General features: G+C 45.9%; 1 protein-coding gene across 4 annotated transcripts in view; it reads right to left on the bottom strand.

Moving 5' to 3' along the window:
• Nucleotides 1-21,511, bottom strand: part of Rgs9 (regulator of G protein signaling 9) — a 58,700-nt gene extending 37,189 nt beyond the window's left edge. For 2 of the 4 annotated variants that reach the window (XM_063242538.1, XM_063242539.1), the window contains exons 1-7: nucleotides 21,266-21,511; nucleotides 9,408-9,504; nucleotides 6,217-6,267; nucleotides 4,800-4,906; nucleotides 4,580-4,631; nucleotides 4,260-4,318; nucleotides 3,123-3,199 (exon numbers count right to left, since the gene is read on the bottom strand). In XM_063242538.1, the coding sequence (XP_063098608.1) occupies nucleotides 3,123-3,199; nucleotides 4,260-4,318; nucleotides 4,580-4,631; nucleotides 4,800-4,906; nucleotides 6,217-6,267; nucleotides 9,408-9,504; nucleotides 21,266-21,322 (500 nt within the window). In that variant the 5' untranslated portion in view covers nucleotides 21,323-21,511. The remainder of the gene's footprint in view (nucleotides 1-3,122; nucleotides 3,200-4,259; nucleotides 4,319-4,579; nucleotides 4,632-4,799; nucleotides 4,907-6,216; nucleotides 6,268-9,407; nucleotides 9,505-21,265) is intronic. The other 2 variants (XM_005001654.4, XM_003465240.5) reach the window with 1 other exon arrangement.
• Nucleotides 21,512-22,075: the final 564 nt, after the last annotated feature.

Below are 22,075 nucleotides of genomic sequence, written 5' to 3'. Positions count from 1 at the left end.
GGAACTGAAGAATAAACACCACCGCTCTTGCTTCTCCTTGACAACCTAACTGGATTTTTTTTTAACCAGGTTAACTAGCTCGTGTCCTCTGGAGCACAGACCACAAACAGAGGAGGCACTGTGGGTCCCTATAGTGCACACCAGCCTTGTAAATAGTCTTTAACTGAGCGCATGATCCTTTCTGGTTTTGTGCATCTGCCTCTCTGTGATGCAGATTCATGGAGGGCAGTCATGATAGATGGAATCTAGGACAGCCAGTAAACTAAGAGTCATTTTAGTTGGTCATCTATTTGTTCATTCATTCTTTCATTCACTCACCCATATATTTATTAACCTTCCTCTATGCTCCAGCTAACGGGAGCATATTGATGAACTAAACACATAGTCTTGACCTTTGAGTAGGTTTTGGTCTAAACATTCTATAAATAGTCAAGAAATAAATAATAGAATCACAAAATGCATTGGGTGCTACGAGGAGATAGCAGAAGGGTGTTTCCCCCCTCCCCTGAAGCTAGGTGGGACTGGTGATGGCTCTGACTTACACAGTATGTAAGGCACAGCACCGTGTGATTTCTGAGGCCAGAAAGTTGCCAGGTTTACTCACTAGCACATATGTTCTAGAAGCCTCTACCACCTACAAGCAACCATGCTGTGAGGAAGCTCAAGCCAGACCACGTGGCCAGCCCAGGAGCTACTGGAAGGTTGCAGAGGCCAGATGTTCCTGGCAACCCAGCCTCCCACCTCCTCACTGCAACTCTTGAGAAGTTCTGGATCAGAACTGCCTGGTCAAACCCTCTCCAAATTCCACCCCTATGGAATCATGACAGGTAAGAAAACGGTTGTTTCTGTTTTGAGCCACTAGGTTTAGGATGATTTGAGTGCAAAAACAGCTAATCAGAAAAGCCTTTTGGAGGAAGTGACATTTGAAGTGAACGACTTTTCTGATAGGTTGGAGAAGGCTGAGTGACAGGATTCTATCTGTGTTTCAAAAACAGGAGTAAAGGGCTGGGGATTTAGCTCAGTGGCATAAGCACCTGCAGGGCAAGCACAAGATCATGAGTTCAATCCCTAGTACAAACAAAAAAACCAAGGAGTACAACAGAGCAGAGAGGCAGCTGGGAGGACATTACTGTTCAGTAGATTTCAAGGCTGGTTCTTCCAACAGGAAGGCGCAGTGAAGGTATACAAGTGTCATACTTAGCAGAAGAGACTCTAAGATGCAGCAGCAAAACCAAACAACCAGACTATCAATGAGGGTGGGGTGGATTATATTGACAGATAATCTTGGATGAGGAGGCTTGGAGAGTGAGGGAAAGATGCATTCAAAGACGTACAAGTTAGATTTGAAGGATGACATCAACTGATATCGTGAGTAGGTAGCGGGGTGCTAAGTATGGAACTCAAATAAAGGCTCTGCATAACAAAAAACAACCTCATGAGCCAATACACATGGCTCACTTACTCTGTGGTGAGACCCTAAATCCGAGATCAAAGGCAGCCTTCAAGTTAAGCCAAAGATTTAGTGGAAAGGGAGACTTTTAGGAACAGCTCATCCTATGGCACCTAGAACTGAATGCAGGAAGAAAATGTCCCATGAGTCTGGAAGGCTTAAATCAGAGCTCACGCTCCTGTAGGTGGCTGGGATCATCCTGCTCAGAGCAGAGAAGAGACGGAGGGCCTGGAGGGGCGACATAGATGAGCACATCTCCTTCTGTGTCCCTGAGGCCCAGCCCAGTCCTGGAAGCCACTAGGAATGCAGCACCAGTGCCCTAGATGGAGTTAAGATATTCTGGTGCTCTTAGCCAAAAATCTCTCTCAGCCTCAGTTTTCTCTACCTGTAGGGGTGGCAATTACGGCCACCCTCAGGATTCCCTCTACACCAACACAAAATGAGGTAACACCTAGAACTCACTGAAGGAAGCTTTGTAGGCAAATATAAGGATGACAGATTAGATAGCTACCCTATGCTGCTTTGTCTCCAGTGTACCCAGGGAGTGACAGGTTTGTGGCTAAAGGGCAGCAAAAACAACTCTCCCATTAATACCCTCAGGAGTCGGGGGTGGGACAAAGCCAAGCTGCCAGCTTCTTTTTCCTGGACCAGCACTCGGATATAACATTGCTCATCACTGCTCCCATTCCTAGGCTGCATCTTGAGAATGACATTGATGCCAGTCTCTACCAACCAGCCCGGCCATTCACAGGAAAGTCTAGCCCTTCCCGGTCTGCATCTGTTAGGATGAGGACGCTGGGTGAGCTGAAATCACCTGTTTTGAGCATTGCGAATACAGGTCACCTTGGCTCAGGCCCCTGGAAAGGATGGACAGCTCCACTCACCACCTTCTGAAGTTGAGCATAACCATATGCCCTGCTTTGCCAAGTGATCTGTGAGCACTGGTAAAGGGATTGCTTTAATTCACACAGGCACCTCAGAGCTGGGTTATGTTTGTTATCAAGCCTCAAACTGACGAGTACACTCTCCCCACCACTCACCATCCCCACCATTTACATCCAGGTCTCATGGATGAGGCAGAACCCTCCAGAGGACTTTCAGATCTGATTCTGACGTAGACAATGAAAAAGTGCAAGCAAGGTAGATTCCAGCATGCAGATCTGACTATCGCTCACTCCTGGCCAGTCCCTCTCAGGACAAAGCCCTCTTGAGATCTGCTGTTGCTAACATCTCCAGCAAACATCTTGCTACCTTCTGCTCTTTGCACGCTTTGCACTCTGTTCCAGTTACAGCAAGTGCTTGCAGCACGTACTCTGCTGGCTCCACACGCTGGTTCTCTGTGCTTAGAACATCCTTCCTCCCACTCCCTCTCCATGCTTGCCACCATCAACATCCTTTCACCTGAATTCCTCCCACATAGCTACCAGGTTCAAGGTCATTCCCACAGCTGGCTCTGCAAACCCTTGCCAATGGCACTTAGTCACACGGCAGCAGCATCACAACCTGGTCCCCAGCTGCCTGACACAATGGACTGCATCCTTTCACTCTGTGTGCCATGCCTTGTGTTTGGCTCCGAAATGACCAACAAAGATTTATTTTCATTAAAAGAAAACAAAGGGGGAAGAAAGGAGAAAGGACAGCTGGAGGGCAGGTGTGACCTTCTTTCACTCACCTGTACTGCTCTTTGGCCTGCATAATGACAAAGTCCCATTTGTAGTTAATTTTTTTGTTCAAGAAATTATAATTTTCCTAGAAAAGGAAAACAAAATGAGAACATAAACCCATGTCACAAGACACATGTATCTGAGCAAAACGCCTTAAGCCACTGGGGGCAGGTGCCTGCTCCCCTCAGCTGCAGCCACAGCTCAGGCCCCTCTGTTCCACTGTCCCATGGGTTCATTCCGGGGTTGCCTGAAATTCTCAATAGCTTTCACAGCACATCTTCTTATTGTGGTTTATTCTGTTTGAAATAAATGCATCTCAAATCTGATTAGGAAGAGAGGACTGCAGATGGGAAAGAATATGGAAACTCAATATTCAACAATGGAGCATCAAAAATCCACAAAGATAAGCCTCAACATTGACACAGTAGTGTGATGTTTGCCCTTCTAAAAGCATGTTTTTCTTTTTGTGTGTGTGTGGTGTGCACGTGTGCACATGTGTGCATGTGTGATAGTTTCTAGTGATTGAACCTTGGGCTGCATGTGTGTTAGAGAGGTTCTCTACCTCCACCCCTTTTCTTCAGATAGGGTCTCACTGAGTCACCCAGAGTGGCCTTAAACTTGTCATCTTCATGCCTCAGCCTTCTGAGTAGCTGGGGTTACAGGCATGTGCCTTCATACCTGGCTCTAAAAATATGTTTCTAAATAATTGCAACACAGCAAGATTATTTCCTTCTGCAGAAATGTTAGCCTTTGGAGGGTCAGGGTGCATTCTTTGGGAAATCTGATTCACTCACCCTAAAACAGAAGTCTATCTTATTGTTTTTGTGCCATAAGCTTAAGTTTAAATACATTAATCAAGTGCTGTCTTTGTTATTGCATTTATTAATAAATTATATTTATTATAATTGTTTTAGGACAGTAAACACAATGGAGAGTTACTGTGTGACCAAAACTACTGAATTTCAGCAGAGAACACTGAAGCTAAACACGGGGAAGGAAAACTCTACTTCCATGGGCCGTTTCTAAATAAATAAGCGAATGGGTAGGCGGTTGGATGGCTGAATGCAGATAAATAAAATACTGTATGAAAGAGAGGGAAAGCACACTTCACAATTACATTGCACTCAACTAAATAAGCTCTGTACCTTTTCATATTCTTCTAAAATCCCTTTCTTCTTGATATTTCTCTTGGCTAGATAGATGGCTGGAAAAGAAAGCAATGACATTTTCCATCATCGTCAGGTTTCAAAAGCCCGCGGCAGCCTCTCTCTGCATGAGGCTGCCCTGCTCTGAGTACCAGACAGGATGCTTGTCCGACCCAGTCCCTGCCCCCAGGGAACACTCCCAGTACAGATGTGAGCTGACATAAAGGTCGTGATGACAACAAAACAAATGTCACCAAAATACACCAAGTAAATAAGCAGCATGCCAAGACCAAAGCCATAGTTGGGGGTGAGATATTTACCGTAATCCGTATCTTCAGCTGGCCACTGCTGGGTGGGCCAGAAATATGGTGTCTAAAAATGAAAACATGGAGAGCATACTTAACCACTGGAGTGCACCCCCATGGACTCCCAGTGTTGGGACAGACAGATAAAACCTCCTTTATTCCCTCCACCATTACCAATTATCTTCTCAAAAAGATCAAGCCCATCTTAACACCCAAAGTTCAGGTTGAAACTCACCTGAAACCGGTAGAGGCTGCTGTCAGGCTTGAGAACAAGATTCTTGGGGTCTTGCAGAGGATAAATGTAGCCATACTTAACAATGAAGTTGCCCAGGTTCTGTGCCTCTGGGGAGAAGCATTCAGACACAGTTGATAAGAGCAACAGATAAAAGGAAAATCTCATTTCCTGGGCCACACAGCATTTCAAACTTCAGAAGAGTGTCGCATTCTCTGAGGGGAGGGACTGTAGTTCCTTAACATGACTGTGAACATGCATTAGTTGGGAACCATGCCACAAGGGTGACACCCCAGAAGGGACAACCCAGCAAGTCTAGATGAGAACCAGGGAACCTGAACACTAACAGGTATCACACATAGCCCACTACAGATGAATTGAGGGTGCTGCCTATGGAAGCCCTGGATAAGCATCTACAAGCTCTTTGACTCTAGAAAAGACCACAAGAATGGTTAGAAAATGTCTCTGCTTGACCAACACTTCCTCTCTCAAAGAAAAAGGTAGCTTACTGTCAGCTACCTCAAACACAACTCTGCCTGTGTCCAGATCCTTCTACCCAATCCACCACACTTTAATTCCCATCTCACTCCCCAATTTGTATGAAAACTAAACCTTGTTTCTGGATTTGAAACAATTAGAGGACACCTTTCCTGTTCTTTCTCAGAAGCGCCCATGGAAGCAGGCACTTTCCATCATTCAGAGGAGAGTCCATCTCTTCAGGCTTCCAGGACCACTCTGTGCAGGGGCTCTGACTCACACCCAGCCCATCCCCCGAGGCTGAGGAAGATTTCCTCCCAACACTCACTTCTGTCTGCAAGCCCTGCTTCGTCCAGCACAGATTGGACTCTTGCTTTTATGCCTTGTTGTACCAACAGCCTTTTCTCTACTGTGACATCTGCTTTTTCTGCTCTAATCCACCCTTCAAGTTGCTACCCATCAATATAGTTTAAACTCACAGTATGAGACATATTTCCAGCCTCAAAAGTTGCCAATGACTTCCTCTCATGAATCTGGCCACCACTGGCATTTCTCCCGGCTTTCCCTCACTGCCTTCCACTTCCTGTTCATTCCTTTGCTTCTGCTAGTGCCCCCTCCAGGGAGGCTTTCCATGCTCCCCTCTTCTAAGTCAACAGTAGCACCCTGTTCCAGACCAGGTGTACACTGCACCCCTCTGAGATGTCTCTCATGGTTGAATCTTTCTCAATTTTCTGCTGCCTACATACTCTCAATATTTTGTATAAAATTAGCATTTGTCCCCAGATTATCATGCCTTTGCCTTTGGTTTGTTTTAGGCATGAAACTCCTGTCTCTGAAATTAAAACGCATTTGTTTTAGGGTCACAGGCGAAGCTTCCTTTCAGTTTTTCCTGGGGTGCTGAACACATGGCAGTCAGCCATAACCAAGTGCAAGATGAACTCACCCAGATTAGAAATCCACAGCCGCTGAATGATCCACTGTAGAACATCAACTCCTACAAGACAGATGAGTACCTGATCATTGTCACAGCCCCCTAACCCATTCCTGTGAGGCCACGCCTCCTTCACACAGGGGCCTGACTGGTGATCTCACTGCTCAGCAGGGAATGCTTTGGTTCCTCACTTAAAAGTCTACTGAGATTCTTCACCTCACTCCTACCTCAAGCACAACTCTGCCTGTGTCCAGATCCTCACTCCTAAGTTCATGCCAAACTGCAGCCCACCCAAGCACACAGTCTGATTTTAGCAGATTCCAGCTCAACCTTCCCTCCAGCACTTAATCTCTACCTTTTTTGTTGTACTTATCTTTCACTACATAATAATGTATGCGCGGACCATCATTCATAAACTGGGCAGTAAGCATGCTGAGTATAAACACTGAGAAATGAAATAGAATACACGCCAGCTGTTTGAGGGGCTCTGGATGGCGTGTTGACACATTGGAGTAAAACAGATCCAGAGAGGAGATAGGACTGAGGACAGGGCTGGCTTCCCATATGACGTGCTTCCAGGTTCTTTTATCAGATGGCAGGAGGATGCCTATTTTAGTAACGTGTTATAAGCTGATTTACAACTTTGGATGATGTAACGCAGGTTCTGTTTGTACTCTTGCTTCCAGCCTGGTAGATCTTAGAGGCTGGTCTGGGAGCAACACAAAGGGAAAACCAGCATGACAAAGGCAGGAGGGCAGCCAGGGACATCGGGAAAGAAAACACACCCTTTCACCCACTCTCACAGCTATCCAAGCGCCAAAGCCAACTAAGTACCATCAACAAATCCAGAGCTGCTAAGGAACCTCTAAGCCTCATTCTCAGCCTGGCCCTCTGGCCTCATAAGCCAGGGGTGCTCCTTGAAGGTGAAAAGCACCTGGCATCTCAGGAGAAAGACGAGGCATCTCGAGCCAAGTACCCCAACCTATTTTGATCCACTCACACCCCTGGCATTAACTACCAGTGCATAGCTGTGGCTAGATGTAGACTCCCTTTCACTGTTCATGGGACCCACCACTGTCTCTTATTGGTGCCCACATCCCACCACTAGTACATTCAGTGGTTTCCCTTCTGTGGCTCTTTGCTTTGATTCACCTCTGTGTTCGCATATCCTCAATGTAAAAAGCAAAATTCTCTCCCTAAAATCCTACTTAAAACCCTAGGCCTGAATGTTTAGACATCCCATCCCAAGACTCTCTTTAAAGGCTACACCAAGAAGCCAAGGGTTTTCTCATCCACTTGACTGTTTCCTGAAATAGACCAAATGAGATTACAGGGCCCCTGGTATCAGCAGTGATCACGTGTTCTACGCTGACAGCATGGCAAGCTCTCCTTCAGCCTGTTAGCCACCTTCAGTCCAGGAAGCTCTGGGCCACCTGCCATCTGAGAAGGTGGACAGCCACTGCTGTCATTGGCACTGCCCGAGACTCCTCCCTACTTTCCGTTTCTAGGGTAGCTAGAGTTCACCCATACAGAAGGAATGGGGAAACATGGCAGGATGGGCCAAGCTCTCCCAAACCCAGAAACCAAGTGCATTCTATACACAAGCTGGGAAAACAAACAACTGGCACACACTGACTGACAGCAGGGAAGCTGGCTCTGGGGTTACACAGCCTCGCACAAATCCAAGCGCACTCATGAATGTGCTTAGCAACACAAGTACAAGTTCTTAAACCTCCCTGGGTCTCCACGGCCCCAGGTGCAAAAAGAGGGGTGGTCCTCTCTTCCCCTAAGTGAACTGTGGGTGCTGAAGACACAGCACAGGAAAGTGCCAGCCGTCACCGCCTATGGAGCATCTGCTGTATACTGGCCCTCATGCAGCACTATCTCATGACATTTCTGCAATGTCTCTCCCAGACAGGAACAAAATAAGGAAACTGAGGCTAGAGCTATCCAACTAGAAAAAGGCATCTGGAGGACGGAACCCCAGGGTGCCCAAATCAATGTCCAATACTTTCTGCAGAATAGAGGCCAGGCCAATCCACACATTTAATATTCCTTTAGTACCCACCCCTATGCATCAGATCATGCTAAGCTCTGGTATTATTCAGGTGAACAAGACAAGATACTTCCCCTCAAAGGGGAAATACTTATTCATATAAGAGGCAGGGAGGGATGGAGTCAGAGATGTTTTCAAGAAGTCCCACAGCTGCCTCTTAAATGATGAGAGAAGAGGCAGCCAGAAAAGCTTGCTCATTGGTCCTTGAGGTTTGTTTGTTTGTTTGCTGCCTGCTTTTCTGTTTTTTCCTTCTCTACTCTGAGCTGCTTTGCAGCCTTCAAATTAGTATCCCTTATTCCCCAAAGAGCCAGAGTTGGTCTCCTGTTGCTTGCCCTCAAGGACACTTGAGTGCTGGTGGGGAAGCGCCCATCTTCCAAGCCATCAGGAATGGGAGGCTAAGAGATAGCAGACCTCTGCATGACCAAGGCCCCTGAGTCAGGTCGTGGTAGGATGGAGAGTGCGGACTCACAATGAGCAAAGAACAGTGACCTGTCCCAGGCTCTCACTTAGGGGAGCTGTCCGCTTCTGCACTGCTAACAGGGCAAGCACAATGCTTTCTTCTTCTGATGGTGCTCAGCCTTCCCTCTCTCCAGTATCTCAAAGGGTGCCCCACAGACCTTCAATCCACACAAAGAGGACCCCAGTGGCTGCACCCCTAGGTAGGTATGAACTAGAAGGTAAGGAAGGATAGGACAAGACAAAAACCAATGTTCTTTCCTGCCAAATAGCATTTTCCCCTGGTACCTGATTTTGTTAAAACAAAAGAAGAAAGCAAAAAGCAATAAACATAAGTAAAATAACCTCCTGGGCAGGATGATTTCAATTCACCTATTGAATCCTTCTCTTCCTTTTCTTATTCCTTCCTTGGAAGAAAACTAGTTCAAGCACCAGGAAATATTCTACAATATGTAGAATTCTATAAAAACTTCAACTTTGTGGGCCATGATTCAGTCTCTGCACAATTATATATTTAACTCTACCAATGTAGTGTAAAAGCAGCCATAAATACTACATAATGGATGTGGATACACTCTGACAAAACTTTATTTGCAAATACAGATTGTGGGCAAATTTGGCCTGTGTGCTCATTTGTCAGCTCCTTCGTGGGGACTGTTCCAGGCCGAGACTAAGCTATGGGCCCCATCACCTGTCATGGCGTGAGGGACACTGGTGACCAGGACCCTCTGGTTCTGCATTTTGACTCCAGTCTCCGGGTTCTGCATATCCTTCACAAGTGCTTCAATCTGTAAAACAAAACAGGAAAAACCAGTTGATGGGAACTATTTCAGAAGCTGGTTGAGCTCTCCACAGCACTGACTGAGATTCAAAGATACAAAGGGAAACCCAGAGGCTTCCTACTAGGAGCAGGAACAAGATGGACACAGAACAGTAGGTTATTGCTCAACACATGTGCTTTGGTGACACAGGCATTTCCCAGGTTGGGGAGCTCAGAGCTTCATTCTGATTTGGAGAGTCTGGGAACATTTGCAAGAGTGAATGGACCTTAACAAGAGAGGATTTTGCTGAACAGAAAGTGAGATACCATATACCATGAAAGAGAGAAACCAAAATAGAAAATACAAAAAGAGGACTGGGGGTGTAGTTCAGTGGTACAGCACTTGCCTAGCATGCCCCAGGCCCTGGGCACTAGGGGAAAAAAAGGAGACATATAAGAAAGAAAAAGAAAATGCTGAAAAATACTTACCACCTTTTGGAAGCACATACTTCTGCTTTATCATGTAAGCTCTAAAAGGATGCTAAGATACCTACAATGTCTTGCAGGTGACTGGAAATAACTGCCCCAAGTTCAGAAGAGATAAGGGTCAGAGACTTGAATAAAAGTCATCAATATCCAAGAAAGTGTTCAAGCCAAAGGGAATTGGTAAGTTGTCCTAGGAAGATTTAATACATTGTACAGGAAGACAGACAAAATTCATTTCTAATTATCTTTGGAGTCATTTTAAAATTTTAAAATATTTGCCAACCAGGTATGGTAGCATATACCTAGTCCCAGCTACTTGGGAAGCTGAAGCAGGAAGATTGCTTGAGTCCAGGTATTCAAAACCAGCCTGGGCAACACAGAAGACTTTGTCTCAAAAAAGAGAAGGGAAGGGAAGGGAAGGGAAGGGAAGAGAAGGGAAATGGCTTACTTGAAAAACTTTAAGGGAAATAAAATCAACTGGAGGCTATTTTAAAACAAACTGGAGGTTTTACTCTATTTAAAAAAAAATAACTTTGGTGTTTCTCTATATTTGGTTTGGGACTGATGTTGGCAAAATCTCATGCAGAGATTCCAAATGCTCCCAGCTGAGTCCCTACTAATGGGGAAATTGACCATGCTCTTTTGTTCCAGATGTGCTCACCAATCAGCCACCAATCCTGCAGCTCTCAAGTACACCCTGAGTAACTCCAAGAAGCCAAAGAGAAGCAGCTGTGGGCCCCATGGTCACCAAAAGCTCATCCAGGTTTCCCTCCATCCCCCAAGGTTCATTCCCAGACTCCAGGGGATGCCTGGAACTATGGGCAGCACCAGATCCTTTATGGACTACAGGTTTTCCTCTTCATACACAGTAAGAAATTCAAAGCATTAGTTAATAATAAAATAGAACAATTCTAAGAATACACTGTTATAAAAGTTAGGTGACAATTCCTCTCCCCACTTTCAATATGGAACGTTCCACTTAGTCCTTCTGAACCGAGGTTGATTGTGGAAAGCGACACTGTTGATGCGGGCGACAACTGTACCAGGATGGGTTGACACAGGAAGCAGGGATAAAGGTGAGTTTCCTGCAGTGGGTTGGGAAAGCAGTAACCTGGTGTGAATCACAGGCAGCAGGAAACAGTCAGCAGCAGGGAGCAGGATGGGGAGGCGTCTCCCAGGTAAGGGGCACAGAAGCAAAAGCTCAGGACAGAAATCAGCAAGTGGGGAATAGACCCTCCCCTGCCTCTCCCAGCCTGATGCCCTCTCCTGACATCCGGGTGCTGCACACAGCTAAGCAGACCCTCAGCGAGGCTGCAGCTCAGATCCACTCTGAGCTGCTCATATTCCAGCCATCATCAGAAGAAAAACAGCTCCTCAACATACCTGCCTCCCTTCCATTTAGCTAACTTGGTTACATTATTATTTGCCTGCCATTTAATAAAATAACACCTTCCACACTGTGTGGCCTGTTACAATAAACAAAGTCTTTTTACAGTGCAAAGGCATTTGCAGCCAGAAGAAAAAGAACCCCAGGCTCCCACAGCCTCCATGGTGTCTCTTTTTTTCTGCTAACTGAAGAATCTGGGGCAACTCATTTAACCTCTCTGAGTCCTCATTAAATGGGGACCACAATATTAGAGGCCCTACTCATTCCTAAGGTTTTATAATCTCTAATTATGTAACTGTGTAAGATTGCTTTTGTTATGATTTGTATTTGAAAATCCCTGGCCCAAAGGCTCAAATCAAAGGCTTTCTCCCCAGTGCAGCCATATTCAGAATAGAAGCTTCTGGAAGGTGACTGAATCATGAAGGCTTTAACTTAATGGATTAATCCACTAACAGATTAATAACTTGATGGCATTATGAAAACATAAAGGGAGAGGGTCATGGGCACATATCCTTGGGGATTTTATCTTATCCCCAGCTCCATGCTTTGTCTTGTCATGCCCTTCCACATGATGTCCTGCTTCATAACAGGACCAAGCAACTATGGACTAAAACCTCGGAAACTGTGAGCCATAATAAATGTCCTCTTTTCAGTTGACCTGATCAGTATTTTTGTTACAGCAATGAAACGCTAACACATGCTTTATATGGGAAGATTGCATCCTATATGCATGAAGATACACAGGTTGGATATCCCTTATTCAAAACGTTAAGGAATAGAAGTGTTTTGGTTTCCAGACATTTTTATTTTAGAATACTTGTATATATATGCGATAAATTAGGATGGGACTGAGCTAACATGAACATTCAGTTACTGCTGTACATACATCTTATACCCATAGCCTGAAGATAATTTTATACAATATTTTAAATAATTTTGTGTATGAAACAAAGTTTGATGGTATGGATTTTTCCACTTATAGTATCATTTTGTGCCCCAAATGCATCAGATTTTACAACATTCTAGACTTCTGAATTTTTGATTAAGCATGTTCAATATGTGTAAGTATAAAAACAAACATTTCATAAGAAAACACAAAGCTTATTCACTATACTCATTATTATTAGTTATGGGCCAGCTACAGTAGTTCAGGCTTACAATGTCAACTACTTGGGAGGATGATCCATTCAAGGCTACATAAGCAATTTAACAAGATCCCATATCAAAATAATAACAGTAATAATACTATTAGTAACATTCAGACAATTAATGCATTTTTGAAACTCAGCATGCAGAGCTGTATTTAGAGGTCCAGCAATAAAAACTGCTCTGCTACTCAAACAAATGTAGGCATTTGTGCAGCATATGCTAAGTGCCCAGCACAGCGGGGGATGCAATAAGGTAAAAGATGCTCCCAGTCTTTGGGGAGTCGAAGAAAATGTTGTAAGAAGAGAGAGAGAGCTGGGCACAGTGACCCATACGTGTAGACCCAGCCCTCAAAAGACTAAGGCGGGATGATCACGTGAACTCACGAATTTAAGACCAGCTTGGGCAACACTGCAAAACTCATATCAGAAATAAATAAGCTGGTGCCGTGGCTCATTCCTGAAACTCGCACACTCTGGGAGACTGAGGCAGGCAGGAGGGTCACAATTGGAGTGTGGTCTGTCAAGACTCTGTCACAAAATAAATCAGAATGACTGTGTATGTAGGTCAGTGTGAAGGCCCTGGGTTCAATCCCCAGTACGATGACAATGATGATGATGATGGTGACACAATAAAAATAAAGAGTTAACTAATATAACTAATATAAAAGTAAGGGTCTGGGTGCAGAGAAAGCCCAGTTCAAATCCTTACCCCAGTTTAGAAGCTAGAGGCCTTTAGAAAACTGCTAAACTTCACAGAGACTCACTTCTCTATAAAACGGAGGTCATATTACTACCTACATCACTGTACAGATGTTATAAGATCAAATGAGATTAAGCATGTAAAGCACTTAAGATCAAGCTCTGCACAAAGTAAGTGTTTACGAGGAAGCAATTACAAATTGGATTATTTGAGGTATGGCTGAAAAATATGGTGACTATTTAAACGTTTAAATGTTTAGGACAGGTCGGGTATGGTGATGCACGCCTGTAATCCCAGCACTCAGGAAGCTGAGGCAGGACTGTCATGAGTTTGAGGCCAGCCTAGGCTACACGGTGAGTTCAAGTCAGCCTGAACTGCAAAGCAAGACCCTGTCTCAAAAAGATGAAATATAAAAAATGTAGGCTCGTAAAAGATACATTGCCATTAACCCCTCTCAAAATGCTGTAGAGAAAAATAAAATTTAAAAAATAACATATGCTATGTATATGTACCACAATAAATATAATAATTACATACTGCAAACAGATACTAATAAAAATTTTTAAATGAAAAATACTCTCCCTTGTTTCAAAGACACTTACCCCATCGTTCTGGCCACTTTCTGGAGGAGTTCTGGGAAGTTCTCCTCAGTGAGTGTCTTAGGTTATGCTGTGTGGCTTCCTTGATGTCCTGAACTGATTTCACAATGTTTACCTTTCACGGTTTTCAATTTTTACTTTATTTGTGCGTCTTTGTAGTACCCGATGACATTCACCGTGGGGAGTTGGTACACGGGCACACACATCTTCTTTCCTTTTCATCCTTCCCCCGCCCCCACACATTCCATTTCTTGGTCCCCTTCCCAAGGTCATACTGACTCTGGGAAACAGCCAGAAGTCACCTGGTGCCAGATCCAGTGAATAAGGTAGTTGAGGACACACTGTGCTGTTTTTAGGAGCCCACCTCTCCACTGGATGGCACTCAGCAGGCGCAGCCCCCATAGGCCTTAATCACACCTTGTAAAGACACTCATGAACGAGGACTTCCAAAGCTGCTTCAGAAAGTGGCCAGAATGATGGGATATGTATGTTAGAGACAAGGGGAAGTATTTTGAAAAGGACAATATGTCTTTTACCGTAATCAGTTTTTAATTTAAATATTTACTATATATTTTGATTATACTTTGTACACCGAGAAAGGTACTCTTAAAAGGAATGGACCAGGGCCAGACGGGGAGGCTGGCTGAGATAACCCTCGCTGGTGGGCACAGAGGGCGAGTGGGGTTTCCCTAAACAGTGAGGAAAGGGAAGGCTGATGTGATGGCCCCAGGCTTCCCTACTCAAGAAAGTGAGGAAACTGACAGTAGAACCCTTGCACACTCTTGGTAGGTGTACAAAAGAGTGCCACCTAACAGTATGGCTATTCCTCAAAAATCATAAAGATAGAACTATCATACGATTCCACCATCCCACCTCTGGGTGCATATCAAAAAGAACTGAAATTGGGATCTGGAAAAAGGACTTACACTCTCACATTCATTGAAACATTATTCACAATAGCCAAGACATGGAAACAACCCAAGTGTCTATAAAGACTCCACTTTATGTGGAATGTTATGGAGGCCAATCTACAGAACGGAAGAGCACAGTGGTGCTTCCCAGGGGTGGGAGGAGCAGGAATGAGCCCTTGGTACTCAATAGGTATAAAAGTGGAATTAAGACAGGTTCTACAGATCTGCTGTAGAATAGTGTATTTGCAATTAATAATACAGTACTATACGCTTTGAAATTCTTAAGCGGGTAGATCACAAGTTAAGTGGTTTTGTCACAATAAAGTAAAATTAAAATTAAAAAAGAAAGAGTGACCCGCTATATTGCAAGTAAAGGTCATTCAAGGAAGCCCTGAATTGGAAAATTTTGTCTAGCACCTCCTACTCACTAGCCTGCCCTTAGTTTAGAAGGCTCCCCACTTGCCATGATGTGTAGGATAGTGTCCTAATTCAACATGAAGTGGTTGGATTTCCTGTTTTAATCTTTATTGCAAAGCCAGCATTGGTAGTTTGTGAATGACAATCTCAAGAAACAGGCTGAGATCAAGTTCCCGGGCCCAAGGCCAGCAACTCAGCCTGCCAGCAAGAACCAGCAGCACCAAGGACTCATGGGCAAAATGAACCACATGATTTATCTGCATGGATACTTTCGCAGCTCACAGAACTGTCTGGAACAGGAACTGTTCACTTCAGACCCATTCTTGCCTTCATTAAGGTCAGAATTTGGTTGGGTCTCAGGCCATGGGTCAGCAGCAGAGAGAGACATAAAGGAACAAACCCAGGGATACTGGAGAGAGGGCTAGGAAGTGGCTACTAGGGGTAGCCAGGGGACCGAGGAGCCAGGGCTGCAGAAATGACTTTTTCCAGAGTGCTTAGCTGAAAGCCTCTGATGCACATGGCACTCCAAGAAATGCTTGATTCTAAAATGTCAGAGTCCAGGACTCCCTGATCCAGGTTAGCTTCCAGGTGAAAGGCTGTATTCATTTCAAAATTCTTATTAAATAAAATAACAGTGTTTCATGGAAACAGAGGTTCCATAGATTGGAGAGGAAACAGAACCCCACTTTAAAAGTTAAAAACCTGAGTTTCTCCTATAGAAAGTCAGTGGGTTTGATTCCTTGTCTTTTCATTATTAAAAGAAAAAAAAAACTCTAGTTACAAAGAGTTTGAAAATAACCTTCGGGGAGGAATAATGTGAGTTATTTTTAAAAAACACAATGAGGGGAGTCAGATTCTTTCTAATAGGTATGTCACCCCGCACAGAGAGGAGGAGCCAAGTGGGAGGGGGAACCTCACATGGATCTCTGGGAACATCGCGAGGGAGTTTGGCACTAGAATTTCAATCAGTTTTCCCTAGACTTTGCCCTAAACAGATTCTTGTGAGGGATCACCCCAGGCTTGCTAAAATGCATGAAGCTCTAGATTCAACCCCCAGAAATGATATATAGACACACCTGTAGGGAAGATGATAAGAAGCCTTGAAGAGAGGATGGCCCTCCACAGGCCAGAGAGAGGCCCCAGAACTGTGAGAAGACACATTTCTGTGGTTTAAGTCACACAGCTTGTGGTTATTAGGGCAGCCGTAGCAGACTCAGACTGCTCTATCCTCAATCAGAAAAATCCCTTCCCCTCCATAAAGGGCAGAGAATCTGAACTGTTTCAGGTATTCTCCAGGGAAAGAGAAGCAATTGCCTTTCTGCACCAAACAGCTGTGACCTCTCAGACCTCCAAACTGGGTCCTGCAGGTAAGGGAGAGGCACAGCCGTCCCGCCCTTGGACAAATGTCAGTGCCCTGCTCCCAGCCAGATTGCTCTCTGGTCCCCTCCATGATGAAGAATCAGTCCCGTCTTGTTCCCAGGCAACACAAAAATGCCACATGACCGTGCCACAGCTGGGTTCTGTCTGACCCGTGTTGGGGAAAGGGGACAGGAGAAAAAGGAGGGCGACAGCCACACATCTGCCCTCAGATGCTCGCCTGCCAGGGCATGACTGCAGGTATGCCAGAGATCCTGACATCACAAAGGGATCAGAAACCATGGCTTTGATGGCTTTGACATCCCACCTACCACGCCCACGCTGCTCCTCCAATTAAAGAGCTGTCACTCACTTGCAGATCTCAAGGGCTGGAAATTTCCTTTAAACTGGAGCAGGTCCCCAGAGAGACAATAATAATTATGACTTCTCTATGCCAAGAGGAAGAAAGTGACCCAAACCTCAGATCAGTTTGTTTGTTTCTAACAGAATGGGGTGTACTTGTGTTAAAACCTGGCCATGCGAAATCCAACCGATCTGTGGCCAGGTCACCTTAGCACCTCAAAGACACTCACAAGCCCTGTGCCCTAACCAGTGAGTGCTGCCCTTGCCCCCAGAAATCTTCTCTTTCTACCCTGGTCATAAGCCAAGCAAGCATTCTGAAAGACCCAAGCCACGAGCAAGAATGATCAACTTCTATTGATTGTGCTTTTGTGTTCAACTTGTCTCTTATCCTACCTCAAGGGAAAGTCACTAATTCCCTCCTGGAATATCAGGCTCTGCCTTTTCCCTGGCACCTGTCTCCAGCCCCCAGTGTGTTTTCCAGCCCAAGACTCTCACCATGGTGCCCTTAGACATTTTAGGCAGGATCATCCTTTGTTTGAGGATTATCCCACACAGCGTAGTATGTTTACCAATGTCCCTAGTCTCTAATCCTAGTAGCATTCCTAGATGTAACAATTCAAAACATATGTAGACACTGCCAATGTCCCCAGGGCTGTTTGTCTTAGCCACATACTCAAATCACTTGAGAAGCTATTTTTAAAAGACCAGTGCAGCTGAATGTAGTGATTCTAGCTCTCTGAGAGGCTGAGGCAAGAGGATCACAAGTTTGAAGCCAACTGGAAAACTTGACAAGACCCTGCCTCAAAATATTTTTTAAAAAGTTTTAGAGGGCTTGTAGACTGGGTTCAATCCTTAGGCTTCACCTAAGCCCAAACAAATGAGAAATTCTTGAGGACAGTGACTCAATATCAATATTTTTGAGGTGCAGCCAGGGTTGAGAAGCTCATACCCTGCCACTAGAGTTACCCTGTAGCATCTGAACCAACTCATCTTATTCAGTCTTGGTTTTAAAATGTCAACCAGCTACTCAGAAAACATCACCTGCATGGTACGCCATATGAAGCCCCCAGGTCTGGGCTCTTATGACCAACCATCCTTTCTACCCACCAACACCAGAGCCATCCCTTGCCCTCTCTGAGGGCCATTCCAACCCCTGGGGAGGCATTCAGGTCACACATCTATGTTTTGTGTCAGCCTAAACGTCACTCTCTCCCCATCCTCCTGCCATAAAAGGACTCATTTTTCGTAACTTGACTCAGTTGTATGTCTGCTCATGAAACCTAGCCCAGGTAGACCTGGCTTCTTCCCCGTGGTATATCTTCCAAAGCCATTCGCCACAACCTCTGCAATTCATTCCTCTTCTTCTTTAGACATCATCTTTCTCTACAAACTCTAAGCTTCTTGGTGGCCTCAGTTCTCCATGATGTGTGCCACAAGAGTGACACAAGCAAGTGACATCACCCTCTGCCTCAATATTTCTGTTTCTGCAGTCCCTTCTCGAGAAAGACAACAGAAGCTACACAAGAAGAAGAACACTTCTCCTGTGGCACCAAAAAAAGTCATCACAGTGGTGAATCTCAGAAGCAGATGCATCTGTGGGACAGTGGCCTAGATGTCATAGAGGTGTGCAGACCAGCACATGTCAAGAGCCACAGGAGGCCACTTCCCTGTGCTCCTTGGTCCATTGTGCGTCCTTAGCTAACTCCCTCAAAACTCCTGGCCAGGTGAGGCTTCCACCTCTCTCCAAGGCAGCCCCAGAGGGCAGCAGTTCAGACAGGAGAAGCGACAGAAGAGTGGGAACCTCAAGTACTGCAGAAGCAACGGCCTTACCTGAGCTCAGTGTGACTGGCACAGAAGGACACCGGGTGAATTCTCTCAGCCCCAGGGAAGAAGACATGACACCCATTCCTCTCACTCACACTAGTCATCTTTTTAACTTGCAAATCTGCCCTCTCACTTGCCTGTTCCAAATTCTATGATTCTCCCCATAAGACAAAATCAAACTACCATCAAAGGTTTACAAGGTCCCACTACAGTCTCCTCTATCTCCACCTACCTTTCCACCCTTCCCTTTACACTCAAACTCCATCAGCTGCAGAGCAACACAGTAAGTCCCCAATACCCTCCCTACCCCAGATTTCCCATGCCTCAGTGCCTTGGAACATGCTGTTCCTTCTGTCTAGAGCATCTGCCTGGAGCCTCTCATTTATTCTCCCTGTCTAGATCATCTGCCTGGAGCCTATCATTTATTCTCCAATCTTCAGCTCTGTGTCCCCCAGACACACTGAGCCAGGACTTTCCAAGCCTCCACTGTGTCCCATATCACAGGAAAGTTCATAGCATTATATCACATTTGGGAGCAGATGATGGCCACCTTGTATTTTTGATTCTATCACTTAGTGGCTATGTCAGTTAACCTCTTTAAGCCCCAATATCCTTCTCTGTAAAATACTCTGACCAAAGATCTCCAAATACTCAGGCATAATTGTTCCCAGAACAGAGCAGAGAAAGCAACAGTGGGATGAACCAGGTGGCTGTCTTCAGGCACAGAAGGAAGTTATTTTCTCAGGGGTCAGCAGAATCTGCCTTCACAGAGGAGGGGCTGGTGAGCAGGAGCCCCAGAAAGATAAGGAGTGGAAAGCTGGTAAAACAGAGAAAGAATTTTCCCAGGAAAGGGAGCCTGAGGTGTGAAAGGACACCAGGCTCCTAAAAAGGTGAAGAAGTCCTTGAGCTGAGAGCCCTGAGTGCCTGTGGCCACTGCATGCTACTTCCTGGAAGGCAGATGTGGGAGGTAAACCTGAGAGAGGGCTCAGAGCAGGACCCCAAGCAGCCAGGCTGAGAAGGGCAGATTGCATCCTGTCTGAGGGGGTTTCAACTTGTGGTGATCACCATTGGTTTGAGAAAGAAAACTTTGTGTATCTTTGAACGATATCATGGAGGAGCGGAGTGTGGAGGTAGGAGAGGGGTAGGAGTGCCAGGCCAGGGCAAAGCTTGGCTTGGAAGAGTGGGGAAGAGAGGAGACAGGGAGCAACGTAGGTGAGGCTGGGGTTGCGGGGAGGCTGAGGTGGAGAGGAGGGAGGCTGGTCTGAAGGTGAAGAACATTGGGGCGATGGAACAGAGGCCCAGGTTGGAGGTGAAAGAAGCTGAAGAGCAAGACACCAGTCTGAAGGTAAAGGTAGACAGAGAATACAGGCAGCAGTCAGGATAGAAAAAGGACGTCCGAGATTTGATAAAGAAGCGGGACGTCTCCAGATCATGAGCCTCCAAACCTCCAAGCCGGACCTGCCCTGACTGGAAGAGGTCAGTCAGAGAGAGATAAAGCCTGGATGAGGGAGTTTGACTTCAGACATTGAACTTAGGCTGTGTGTCCTGCTTTTAGGGACTGGAAGCTACAGTGTGGCTCCTTTCAGGGTAAGACAACATTCCACCTGTTTTATGGAAAATCCTCACACTTCTACTGGCTGGAGTGAGCCCAGCCTTCTTGAAACCGATAGACTGAGTGTCCTAACATCGTGGTGTGCTCAGGACTGTACAGGTTTTAACATTTAGCAAATTAGGACAGTTGGGCAGTTGGGCACTGAATGCACCAATCTGCTGAGCTCCAGGACCTCAAGGCAGGACCTAGGATGTCACAAAGCATTCAGCTAATTCCACTAAACAGGATAAGCCTAAGAAGACACTGCGCAGTGCAGAGTGGTTACGGATGGGAGGAAGGGCAGACAAATGACCTGTGACCTAATCCTGGGTGGATCTTTCCCTGCACTCACTATCCCAAAACCCCAGGACAAAATGAAGAACTGTGTCCCCAAACACATAGCTCCACAAGTGCATCCACTTCTCATTTGTCCTCCGGGATGGACATCCTGAGCCTGGTCCCTCAGTCTCAGAAAGCTTTCCAACCATTCTGCCACCAGCACAGAGGGAGATACACAGATGCACATCCTCAAATAAGGGTGTCAGGGCATCGTAAGTCAAGTGGCCTTGATCCTACAAATCACAAGATTTTCATGGTCTCTATGTGAACACAGTTTAAAATAATGGAGTTTTGGATCCGAAAAATGGCCAAAAAAATGTTAATTTAGCAGCTGAGTGTCTTATAACAGTATCCGCAGACTGTTTCAAACCCCACACACCCAGAGCTGAAATGCCTTCTGGCACCTTCGTCTCCGAGTAACAGGTTGTTTTCAGCCTCCCGCGGACCATCGTAGCTGGCTGCACATTCTTCACTACACACAGTTTACACAAAAACCTTATTTTAAGCCCTTAAAAGCAACACACAAGGCAAACAAGTCATTCGATGCAATCAATCAGCGGACCGACCAGAGGGACGCCTCTCCTCCTGCCCAGCATCTTCTCGGAAGGGTCCCCCAGAGTTGGTCCCCGTCCACCCACCACGGGCCAGGTGAGGGTCGTCAGGGTTACCTTTTGTAGAAATGCCATTCTCGGCCTGTACTGCTGGCCTTGGTGTCGGATCGTCATCCTGGACCCTGGGTAAATTCACGATCAGAACACAAACGCTGGAGAAGACGGAAAGGGCCCCCCCCCCCCCCCGGTGCAGCTGGCAGTCTGGCCGGCCACGCCTGGGCGTCGCCTGGGAGGCGCAGAGCGAGGAGGGCGCAGGACCCGGGCTGTCGCCGGCGGCCCTTCGACTCTCACTAGCACCCGCCGACTTGCGAAGCAGCTGGAATCCGCGCCAGCCAATCACGGAGAGGCGCCACGGGCTCATTAGCATACGCCGCGCGCGCCCACCTGCCACCAGGGGGCGGCGTCCGGCTCTACCTGGACCCCGCGGAGCCTCAGGTGTGATCCGCAGGTCAAGGGGTGCGCGCGGGCAGGACGATCTGTCCTTGGGAGCGAGCCTTTGAAGCTGGGTGGAGTTACGCACAAAAGTGACACAAACAGTCCTCACTAACAAAGCACAGTAGCGACACGGGGACTTCCTCTGCCGACTTTGGGAATAAGCAGCCGGCGTCCTTGGGCAAGTTTCTTCAGATCTCTAACAATCAACTTCCTCCTCTGAAAAATAAAAAATTTTAAATGGAATCACAGTATCCAACAGAAGGATTCCTCTAGTATTTAATGGAGAAACGTGTAACACAGCGCTTGGACCTCAGTAAGCGTTTTAAAAAAAAAAGAGGTGGTGATTTATTAATGAAATAGAAAAAAATGTTAAGTTGTTGATTTTAAAAAAGAAATTAAAGAAAGGAAAGAAGAGAGAGGAAAGTTGCAATC

This window comes from Cavia porcellus, unplaced genomic scaffold (assembly GCF_034190915.1).
Source record: "Cavia porcellus strain 051 isolate PalLab524CR breed Dunkin Hartley unplaced genomic scaffold, mCavPor4.1 scaffold_32, whole genome shotgun sequence".
In the NCBI taxonomy this organism is placed as follows: domain Eukaryota; kingdom Metazoa; phylum Chordata; class Mammalia; order Rodentia; family Caviidae; genus Cavia; species Cavia porcellus.
This window is presented reverse-complemented; position numbering and strand designations above follow the sequence as displayed.